This window comes from Echinops telfairi, unplaced genomic scaffold, assembly GCF_000313985.2.
Source record: "Echinops telfairi isolate 266 unplaced genomic scaffold, ASM31398v2 ScPeMD7_29;HRSCAF=101, whole genome shotgun sequence".
In the NCBI taxonomy this organism is placed as follows: Eukaryota; Metazoa; Chordata; class Mammalia; order Afrosoricida; family Tenrecidae; genus Echinops; species Echinops telfairi.
In genome coordinates, this window is record NW_022103926.1 from 3,966,027 (window position 1) to 3,977,486 (window position 11,460).

Here is an 11,460-nt window from a genome sequence, read left to right on the forward strand (position 1 = left end):
CATGAACATAGCCTGGAGAAAGCAGGGTAGACTTGGAAGGATCGGTGGGGCCATTTGCTCTGTCCCCCTGCCTCCAAGCATGCGGGGCAGTGCCAAGAACCCGTGGACAGTCTTTCTTTCTTGAGCCCTCCTGAGGGGGAGCGTGACCTCGGGTCACTGCCTGGGGAAGGTGTCTAAGGCCCGGAGCAGCAGTTCTCAGCATGTGAGTTAAGACCCCTTTGGGGATCGAATGACCCTTTCATAGGGGTCGCCCGATTTATAACAGTAGCAAAATGATTTATGAAGTAGCAACGAAAATAATGTTACGGCTTGGGGGTCACCACCACAGGAGGAAATGTATGAAAGGGTCGGGGCGTTAGGAAGGCTGAGATCCACCGTCCTAGAGTGTGTGGTCCCGGGAGCAATAGCAGAGCCTTGAGCAGGGCTCCTGGGTGGCCTGGGGCTGAGGTGGGCTTGAAGGAGGCCAGGAAGGGGGCCAGTAGGTGGGAAGGAAGAGGGCCTGCTGGAGTCGGTGGCTCCTTCAGAGCCAGAGCCTGGCAAGCTCTCTCCCTTTGGGGTCAGCCGACGAGGAGCCAGTCCACTCAGACCCTCAGCCAGGATCGAATCCGAGGAAGGGGCCCATCCCCATCGCCTCCGCCTTCACTGCCCTCTAGGTCTCCCCTCATTCTGCTTGACCTTCCAGCTGTCAAGGACGAGCAGCCACAGGAGAGGTCCACTGCCAACCAGACCCTGGCCGAGGGCATCACCGAGCAGGCCAACCTCAGTGTCAGTGCTGCCCGGTCCTCCAAAGTCCTCTACGTCATCACCACCAGCCCCAGCCACCCGCCACAGACGGTCCCAGGTAGCTCCTCGGACCCTAGCGGTGCCGGGTGGGAACCTAAGAACCTGGATGCTGAAGTCTTGGTAGTTACAGAAAGAGGGTTGGAGAGATGGGGGAGAGTGGGGGGAGCATGGTTTCCTCTTTCAGAGGGACATTGGAGATACTGTCCCCTGGGGCTTGTAGCTTGTCCTGGTCTTTGAAGGACGTGTTCTCAGCTTTTAAGAGAAAGGGCTCACCTCCAATTGTGCCTTTTGCACTGTTTGTGAATCTGGCATTGCCCACCTTGGGCTATATTTCTACATGCCACCTTGCAACTCCCTAAGGCCATTAGTATTTGCAAGAGATCCACTCACCCATCCTTCCATCCAATCTTCCATCCACCCATCGTTGCATCTAACTTTCCATCCATCCATCCATCCTTCCTTCCTTCCTTCCATCCATCCATCCATCCATCCATCCATCCATCCATCCATCCATCCTTCCATCCATCCATTTATTCAACCTTTTATCCATCCACCCACCCTTCCTTCTATCCATTCATCCATCCATCCACCCACTCAACCAACCAACCAACCGCCCATTCAGCCTTCCATCCCTCCCAAAGACACTGAAGAGCTTCCATAGGGCCAGGCACCCTCTTGATCTAGGACAATACAGTGAACTAAACAAAATCCCCACCTGCCCATGGCTTAATGTTCTAAGTGGGAGGAGAAAGGCAAGAAGTGAAAGGAGCCAATCAGCTATCCCTAAGAGCTCTGGAAAAGAGCAGGGCAGGAAGGGGAAGAGGGGGTGGGGGCTGTGGCTTGAGCCCACTACCCGGGTGAGTATATGCTTCCAGTCCCTCTTTTCTGACAAGAAGGGGGAAGCCTTTCTGAGCTGGGGGGGCTTGAGAGGGTCCCTAGCAAGGACCTAGTCTGGGGCCTGTCCGTCTGTTCTCGGGCTTCCTGTAGGCCAGTGAGGGCAGCCCAGGGCCACCGAAATGACCCAGGAGGTTGCAACAGCAGATCCCTACCCTTTCTCTTGGCTGATTGGCTACAATACAAATGTTTTTCATGGCCACAGGGGCACTGGGTCTTTTTTTTTCTTTCTTAAAGTAGGTGGTTGGCCGAATCCGCTTGGGCAGCTGTGCCCTGAGTCATTTGTTTGTTCCTGCCGGGATGGCTTCACAGGCCACACATCTCGGGCCTCACCTGAGCTTGCATGGGATCCCAGTGGGAGGAGACACTCGGAGCCCAGCGTGCTTTAGACACTGCCCTCCACCCCTGCTGCCTGCCTGCCTTGTCTCTCTCCCAGAGTGGGCTCAAGAGCAAAGCCGGGTGCTTTGGGGGCCTGAGGCAGCCCAGTCAGCCAGGCTTTCACGGGATCCCCACCAACAGAGGGCCCCCCCACACCTTGCCATGCCCCAGGCCTGTGCCCCTGCGCCAGCCCACACACCTGTCCTTTGCACTTGCAGGATGGACTGTGTACGGCCTGGCCACGCTCCTCATCCTCACGGTCACAGCCATCATCGCCAAGGTACTTCTACACGTCACGCTCAGGTGAGGATGGATGAGTGAGGCCGCCCAACCTGGTGAGGAGCCTCTGTATCCCCTTCCACTCGGTCTCACGTGTCTGCTGGGGGCCGTCAGACCGGGCCCTCGGAGGTCTTGCTCAGTCATGGGCAGCGGTCAGAGGGCTGGTGCCTGCCCCTGTGTCTGCAGGGTGTGGCTCCCTCGGGGACTGGGGTGGTCTGGGCATGAAGAGTGGCGCCGCTGGCCCTGCAGTGAGCTCTCTATGCCTGAGCACAGCTCCCCAGGACACACAGTCTCTTCGGAGTCCTCGACCTGGGGGCAGCACGCGCATGTGCGTGGAGGTGGCTGTGCAGACAGCTAGCACGCAGCTGCCAACCAAAAGGCTGGCGTGCAGGTTCGCCCAGAGACACTTGGTCAAAGGTTGGGGCACCGACCTCTGCAGAGTCAGCCCCGAACCCCCTTGGGGATGCCTTCTGCTCTGACACCGGGCCCCCGGGAGCTGGAGCCGCCACGGTAGCAACTCGCTACTGGCTTTTCTTCCCCCCAGACCTTGGGAGGAGGTCACAGACAGAGGATACTGGGATTTCTCTCGCTGACCAATCAGAACCCTTATTTCAGAAGCTATCAAAGCTTCATCCCTCAAGGAAGGCTAATGGGAAAGAAAATGAAACCCACTTCTGTCCCTTCATTTGCTGCTCACTCAGCACAGACCCCCCCTCCCGGGAAAGGGGCCCCGGCTGCTGCTATTGAGATTGGGCTTGGGTCCTTTTCAGCTTTTCTGGGCTCCTATCTGTCTTTCCTGGGGTTCCCAGTCCAGGCAGTCTCCACCCATGCTCAGGCACCACCCCCACCCCCAACGAGAATGGCAGCCACGGCCCCTCTTTCCCATCTTTGCAGCCTGCCACCCACCCAGGCTTCTCCACCCTCAGCTTTACATTACTCAGCGGAGACAATGTCATTATTATCGCCGACTGAACTCTCGCGCATGCCTTTCGTCCATGTTTTTTTAAAAGACCACAAATGCCCCATTCTGGGGCTGCCTCTCTGGCCGTCCCCCGCACCCAGAGAGTGGGCCACCTGGGGGCCCTGGCACTCACAGCGTAGCGCCCACCTCAGCCTGACCTCCTCTCCTCGGCAGTACCTCTCCCGCTGCCCTGAGGCTGGGGTGGGGTGAGGTGGGCCGGTCTGCAGGCCCCCCCTTCAGAGCAGAACAGAGCAGGTAGGTAGCCTTGCAGACTAGCACGTCATTCGAAGAAACCATTTGCTGCTTAAGGAAAAGAACTTAAAAACTATAACTCTGCCTGCTGGAAAGTTCTGGCTGTACGAAGCTGGCCTGGGCTGGCAGTGGCTCCCGGGGATGGGCTGTCCCTCGGCCTCGCCTCGCTCCACCCCGTGGTGGCCCCTTCCTAGAACCAGGTATCTGATGAGCTGCCAGTGCTCGTGCTCCTCCGCTCCGGGCTTTTCTTCCCCGCAGACACTGAGGAGGCTGCAGGCAGGGGATTCTGGGATTTCTCTCTTGCTGACCCTCAGCCCTGTTCTGTTTGGCAGGTCCCATCGCATTCCTGCCTCCGGGGACCTTCGGGATTGCCACCAACCAGGGACTTCCGGGGAGATCTGGAGCATTTTTTACAAGCCTTCTACTTCCATCTCCATCTTTAAGAAGAAGCTCAAGGGGCAGAGTCCACAGGATGACCGCAGCCCCCTCGTGAGCGACTAAAGCCTGGCCAAGCACCGAGGACGCCCAGCTGTGGGGCAGAGAGCTCCCGGGCTCTCCAGACTGACGCCCTGGCCCCTCCGGGCCAACATCCTGCAGCTGGGAGGGCTCTCACTTAGGAGCAATGGGTCGGGCTCACCCTGCCCCACAACCACAGCGCCCCCTCGCCCAGCCCCACTGCCTCTACCCCTCCACCTCCTGCCCTGGGACCCAGGGGCCTGGACTCAGGCGCCTGCTAGATGGCCACCCACTGGGGAGTGGGCATGGGGTGCAAGGGTGGGATGGGCTAACTCTTCCTTGTTTCTTGTCCACCTTCCTGATCGTGACCTTTGGAGCAGGGTCAGACAGGGAGAGAAAGCTTGCGGCCTCTGAAAGGTTGGCCACACGCTGGGCATCAGCACTTCCAGAGTGTACGGAGCTCAGAGCTCGCCCGGCTGACTCCGGCCGAGAAAGGGGTGTGGAGACAACTTTGTTTCCGTAACTCACGACCAGCAGAGCAAGCTTGAGCGGTCACGTACACACGCTGATTCTGTTGCTGCAATGGACCATTCTAGAAGTAGCTGTTGGCACCCAGTCAGCGCTGCTCGTGCGTGCGTGCTGGTGGGCCTCAGGGCCAGGTCCTGGCCCACCCCACATCCCACCTGCGCCCCCCACCCCAGGAACCCCAGAGCCTACATGCCTGCTCCACTGACTGCAGGTTCAAGAAGGTAGAAAGCCCCTGAAGCTGTCTCCTGTGGGCCTGGAAGTCTTGGGCGTGGGAGGGCTGGTGCAGGGGGAGCACCTAAAATGGAAGGCACCAACTGGAGTGGGGGCCGGCAGCCCTCATCTGGGCCTCAGAGCATTTGTCAGCAGCAGCTGCACGAGCAGCAGGCTGGGCCACTGGGCCGAGCGCCGCCCTCCCCAAGGCTTTGGGCTCAGGCCTTGTTGAAGGCCAACGCTGCCTCCCCCAGTCACTGCTGGCCACAGCCCTTCCCCAGGCTCGGCCCCGCCAGCAAGGCTCCTGTGCCCGGCCACGCCCGGAGGTCGGTGGGCAGATGGCCAGCAGCAGCCTGAGTCCAGGGGGTGCTCAAAGCTGGCAGACAGAAGCGCCAGAGGAGGGTGGGATGTTCCAGGCGCCATGGGGACGGCACAGCTGCCTGGCACTGTCCTCCCGCTTTGATCTAGAAAGGACAAGTGTCCGGGAGCAGCTGCTGCCCACAGGCCCTGGTGCTGAGGGCCCTGGCCGTGGACGGCATGTCTGTCTCCCCTGCTCCCCCAGCTTTTATGGCCCCTCCTGGGTGACCCAGGTGCCAGGTGGGGTTCATAGAAGGCACCATGCAGGGGGAGCCCCGGCAGCAGCACAGAGGGGAGGACTCTAGCAAGGGAGCAGGAAGGGCTTATCTAACGAGAGGGGCTCAGCTCCCGGGCACCACGCTTGCCCGCCAGCCTCCACCTCATGCCTCAGGCTCTGAGCTGGGCACTTCTGAAAGCCTGCGACGGAGCTGCCTTCACCAGAATGACTGCTGTGGTGCCCAGCTGCCTCCCCCTGACCCCAGTGCAGCCCTGGGCAACCCCTGCCCAACTGGCTACAGTGCAGGGAAAATCCCAAACCAAACCCACTGCCAGCGTGTCGGTTCCGGCTCTCAGAGCCCTGCAGGGCAGGGCAGCTCTGCCCCTGTGGGGTCCTGAGGCTGGAAATCTTTACAAGGGCAGACAGCCCCATCCTTCTCCCTCGGAGTGGCTGGTGAAGTCCAACTGCTGACCTTGGAGTTGGCAGCCCAGCGAGGAACCGACCCGGTCTCCAGGGCTTCACGGTGTGGGGGGGAGGGCTGTAAATTGTCCCTGGATGGGCGTTCATGCTTCAGGCTGGGGCTGGGCTAGAGGCAGTCCTCCCCACCCACAGAGGACTCCACACAGAGGAAGCACCGGAGACACAGGGCCTGACAGGAAGAGACCACTTGCAGGGGAAGATGTTGGGGCCAGAGGTGGTGGGGAAGGGGTGGCCCTGGGGGAGGGCTGAAAACATGGCAGATCTACCCGAGGTCCAGGGAGTGAGGTCCCTGTGGATGGGCAGCCTGAGACTCAAGTCAAGGCCAGGCCTGGGGACCACACCCTGCAGAGCAGCTGATGAGAGGACAGAGGGGCCGTTTACTGATGGGGCCTCTGTGCCCAAAGCCACCTACAGGGCTCAGACCTGCCTCAGCCAGTGTCCCCCAAAGCCACCGCCACTGGTGGTACTGATGTGAGGGGACTGACTCCCCAGCATCCTAGCAGTGACCCGCCCCAGTACTCCTCCGTTTGTCACATGCAAAGCAATGACTAGTAGGAGTGAGCCCCTCTGTCCCCCCAACACACACACTCCAGAGAGAGCAGTCTGAGGACTGCAGGTGGAAGCCGGGTACCTGGGTGCTGACGCTTCTGAGCTGTGGGCTGGCCCAGGACCCCAACCAGCCCAGGACCCACAAAGATGACCGTGCCCTGAGTGTGGCGTCTACCCACACTCAGCGCCCAGTCAGGAGTCAGCTTGGCCAGGCCTTCTCCAAGCCCCACGAGCCTGGGCCACAGTGCACTTAACTCTTCTGAGCACTTAGACGTGGATGGCATAGAATGACCACTAAGTAATGCCAGAAGTAAACTCCACCCCCCACCCCGTGGAAATGGACAGCCTGGAAGCTCCGCCCCTCCCTCCTGGTCCCACCCCCAGCGGGGCCTGCCACCCTGTGACCGCCCTCCGCCCATTTGGTGTCTGCTTCGGGTCTTGTCCTGGGCATTGTTCACCTTGTGACAGTGTCCTCTGGTGTCTTGTTCACTCTCCTCACTGTTCTACCTCCTGGCCAAGTCTCTCAGCTTAGCTGCCCTGGTGTGGAGTGTTCGAGAACTGTCCGCCCGCAGTCCCTCCCCTCAGGCAGGACGGCTGATGGGGACGGTGCTGGCCTCGGCCTCTAACCGCAGGCCCCTTGCACAGCCCCTGTCTTGCCCAGTTAGCATGGGGGAGACTCGGAGGTAACCCTCCCCAGAAAGGAAGTAACGTCGAGGCACCTGCTGGGGCCACCCCCCCCTGCAGTACCAGGACACCCCCCCCCATCACTCGCCTTTTTTCAAGGACCCCAACTCTGGGCAACAGACCCTATCTGTAAATATGTTCTCAACACAGAACTTGGAGAATCAAATAGGAACAGCTTGTATTTTAAAACGACAAGATGATGTGTGTGACGCACTGTATACAATTTAATATATATTTTTAGGATTCTGTTATTTAAGAAAATGGAATGTAATGGTACTTAACTTTTACAAAAGAGAAGAAAATGTTATTTTTACTGTCTGGAGAAAAAAATAAACATTCTCATTATTGTAGAAACTGCGTTGAGGCTCTGTGGGCGCTTCGATGGAGGGACCCTAGCGTGGCCATGAGCCCTTGTGCTCCCCTCCCCTCTCAGTCTCCACTCCCTGGTTCTTCAGTAGCAGCCCTGTGGGGTCTTGCCCTGGCCTTGACCTGCATTTGCTCTTTGCTGGCGAGACCTGGGCAGGGTGACATGCCAAACGAGCCCACCACCATAGGGGGCAGGGGAGGGCAGTGGCTAGGCTGTCAGAAAGACCACCCCCCAGCCCCAGCTTGCTCACCTGGGAAAGCTCACATGACCCTACCTGCACCCCAGAGAGCTTGTGAAGACAACAGGAGGGAGTGGTGGTTTTGAGTTCAGGCGGGATTCACCTTGCCCTCAGAACAACACTGCCCTCCCACCTCTCCTCCAACTGCCCCCTTCCAGCCCCAGTAGATGCTCCATGTAAGAGTGGCCACCTGTGTTCAGCACCATCGAGAGCCTGCACGTGCTTGCAACGCTTGGCGAGGGCACGGGTGTCCCGGGGCTGTGCAAACCCAGGTTGGGAGGCTTACATCCACCCAGAGATACCTTGTAAGAAAGTCCTCCAAATCACCTATCTTCCTCTAGAACACCACAGAGCTCTGTGGACCAGGGTCCCACTGGGGCACGTGTGGGCTCGCCTGGACCAGAGGCCACTGGATGGCAGGCAGCTGGGTTGGTTTCGACTTTGCCGAAGAGGACCCTGTGGCTCAGGGCCGAGGCCAGGCAGTAGTGGAGACCACGGTGCTGTGGCCAGCTTGCCAGACTTCAGAGCCCACTGCTCAGGAGCCCCGGGCAGGAAAGGGAGGAAGGACAGGGGTGACAGTTCAGAAAGAGTGTGCAGCCTGCATTGTGAAAAGTGGATCATACGAACTTGAATGTCAGGATATGCTGAGGAAGCCCTGCCCAGGCCGGTGGTGGGGGGTGGGGGGGAATGAGGGCGAGAGACTGGCCATGTCCATCTGCCAGGATGGGCCCAGGGCCAATGCCACTACTTAGGATGTGACCATGGGCCAGTATCGAGCCCACATGCCTCTTTTACCTTGTAAAACGGGGTTCGGGCGCCCCAGTCATGCAGTGGTTCAAATCCACCATCCACTCCTCCGGAGAAAGATGTGGGGGCTGGCTGCCCCCACCAAGACTGACAGCCTTGGAAGCCCTGGGGGCCAGTTCTGTGTCCTGCGGGCTCTAAAACCGACCCCAGGGTGACATGTTTTGGTTTTCTGGTGTATGGTGAGGGGATGAGAGTGACTACCTCCTACTTGTGATCCGTCATCCGTGAGATGTTACCTCCTCCATTACAGAATGGATGGCAGGGGTTAAGGATGAGTGCAGCATGGTGCTCAGGTGTGGGGCCCAGGTGGAGAGAGGTACCGTTCTCTGAGGACACCTGAGGAAGGCTGTAAATTGTCCCTGGATGGGCGTTCATGCTTCAGGCTGGGGCTGGGCTAGAGGCAGTCCTCCCCACCCACAGAGGACTCCACACAGAGGAAGCACCGGAGACACAGGGCCTGACAGGAAGAGACCACTTGCAGGGGAAGATGTTGGGGCCAGAGGTGGTGGGGAAGGGGTGGCCCTGGGGGAGGGCTGAAAACATGGCAGATCTACCCGAGGTCCAGGGAGTGAGGTCCCTGTGGATGGGCAGCCTGAGACTCAAGTCAAGGCCAGGCCTGGGGACCACACCCATGGGACATCCTCCAATGTGATCCCGGGGGGCTGCTGGCAGCAGTGTCAGGACAGCCGGGGCAAAAGAGGAGGCGCTAGGGCAGGACAACCAGGGTGGGGCAGGGCAACTCAGAGACACTGGTCCCAAGACCAGGGCTCCTCCAGGCCAAGCCTCTGAGCAGCTGTTTTAGCACACCCTGCTGGCTCCGAGTCTCAGCCCCACGCTCTCACTGCCGAGCAAGGTCTCCCGGGTCCAGCCGGTTCATTGTTCGAGTGTGGGACTTTCGAATGGCCTCACGGGTGACACAAGTGGTCTGTGTTCATCTACTAACCTAAAGGTTGGCGGTTCGAACCCACCCACAGGTACCATGGGGGGAAGGCCTCCTTCAGGATGGCAACCCAGAAAGGCCCCTGAAGCAGTTCCACTGGGCCATGCGTGGGGTCGCCATATGTCAGGGTCCACTCCACGGCCACGGGGCGAAGGGCTTGTTTGTTTTAGGGTTCTAGGAGAGGAGGCCCGGGCAACAAACGAATACCACCACCAGCCCTGCTAGATGGCTGAGCGCAGAGTGCTCTCAGAGACGATTGCTCAAGCCTGGAACCCCAACTAACCCCGGGGTCATCCCCCTGGTGGCTAACTAAGAGATTGGCTCACAAAAGAACGAGCGCCACCTCTCGGAACCTCCTTTAAAAATCACCAGGTGACTCCAGCCCTCAGCCAGGCGGTCACAGCGAGGCGAGTGTGGCGCAGCATGGAGGTCAGGAGATGGCCCTGCCTGGTGCAGCGCATGCACCATCTCCCCAAGGCCAGGCGCCATCTGGTGTCTTGGCTGCGGCTTCCATGGTGCTGATGGTGGGACATGGAACTAACTCCCTGACAGCGACCTCACTCTCTCCCTTGACTGGTCCAGCCGCTGGGTGGGAGTTTAGGTTTTCCTCCCGCTGAGGTGGCATCCAGGCTGACGGTGATCTTCAACAGCCAGGGCGTCAAGTCCTCTCTGAGACTGCTGAGCAACTTCATGCAGCCGCAAAGCCTGTCTCTTTGCCGAGGCCCCTTACAGAAGAGGCATGGGGAAGGTGGGGGGACAGCAGCTGGGCCCTGCTGCCTCTTGGGAAGGGCCATTTCTCTGAAGCAAACGTTGGGCAGCGTCGTGCTCACTGCCACCTTCGCCCAACACGGTGTTGTCATTGTTGGTTGGCATTGTGCGGATTCTGACTCAAAACGGCCCTGCGTGGACTCTCCATGGGGTGGACCAGGCCTGTTAGACCTTTCCGAAGCAGATCGCCAGGTGTGTTGTCCACGGCATCTCTGAGCGGCTCAGAACCACCAACCTTCTGGTTAGTAGTGGAGCACTTACCCGTTCCTACCACTCGGGGCCTCCTCGCCCAACCGTGAGGGCATCGGGCTGGCCGGCTCCTCCCGGGCGGCAGCTTCCTTCCTCCGGTGTTGACCTTCTCGGGGTTTGCCTTCTCCTTCCCAGCAGCGCTCTCCTTCCATGAAGGAAAATGTTTTTAGTGGCAGGAAATGGCTGGTGGAAAACAAGTGGGTGGCCTTGCGGGTACATTTCTTAGACACAATTGTGCAACAGAAAAATAATCGGCACAGCCAATGTGTGTCCGTCCTGTCTACAGAACCAGCTCTGGACCCTGGGACCCCAGGACCAGGAAGAGACCCTATCTTTGGGGGCCACTGGGCTGGACCTTGGGTCTTGTGTTCTCCCAAACCTCAGATGTGTGGATACGAAAACCCCAAGCCCCAGGAGGACGTTCAGCGGGGCCCTCTGTCAGGCTCTCAAAAGTGCATCTTCCTGTGGGGAGGGAAAGAGCTGGACAAGGGTGACCTTGTCTGCAAGCTTGGAAGTCACATGGCCACCCCTGTCCCCACTGAGTCCTGTGTGCCTGAGATCACAGACGGTGCCTGGGCTACAGAGAACTGGGCCACTTTTGTTCCCCTGTGACTGGGTCAGATCCCCATGGGGACTGTTTTCACTGAAAGGGACCCACCGGGGATCAGATGCTCTAACCTCCCAAAGCAGCGACATATGCTCATAGCAGGAAGCCATCATTTCTGGTCTCCAGCTGTTGTCTGGAGCCGCCAGGCCCCCTCGGAATGGAACCGCACCCAGTCACCAGGGGCAGGCAGTGCCAGGCGGGTTCTACACGTGGACCAGCCGGTGTCAGGGATGCCCTCAGCCCTCCCCGGGACACAGGCAAGCCTCACTGGGTTCTGGAATGAACTTGTTAGCTGTGGGTGACTGGGCATGGAGCCCGAGGCGCTAAGGTGAAGGATTTTAGGGAGGATGTGGGTCCAGGCCTGAGACTGAAGAATCAAAACAGTCAAGACTTTTTCAAGAAAATTTCAAATTTCACTTCTTTCGATCCTAGGAACATTCCTCACTCTTCAAAGGA

The 11,460-nt window shown here is 59.1% G+C and overlaps 1 protein-coding gene across 1 annotated transcript in view; it reads left to right on the top strand.

Annotated features, from left to right (window-relative positions):
* The window catches only part of KREMEN1 (kringle containing transmembrane protein 1), a 45,515-nt gene extending 39,856 nt beyond the window's left edge, over positions 1–5,659 (top strand). Inside the window, exons 6-8 of the mRNA XM_030885472.2 lie at positions 683–841; positions 2,274–2,358; positions 3,880–5,659. Of these exons, the coding sequence (XP_030741332.1) occupies positions 683–841; positions 2,274–2,358; positions 3,880–4,048 (413 nt within the window). The 3' untranslated portion in view covers positions 4,049–5,659. The remainder of the gene's footprint in view (positions 1–682; positions 842–2,273; positions 2,359–3,879) is intronic.
* Positions 5,660–11,460: the final 5,801 nt, after the last annotated feature.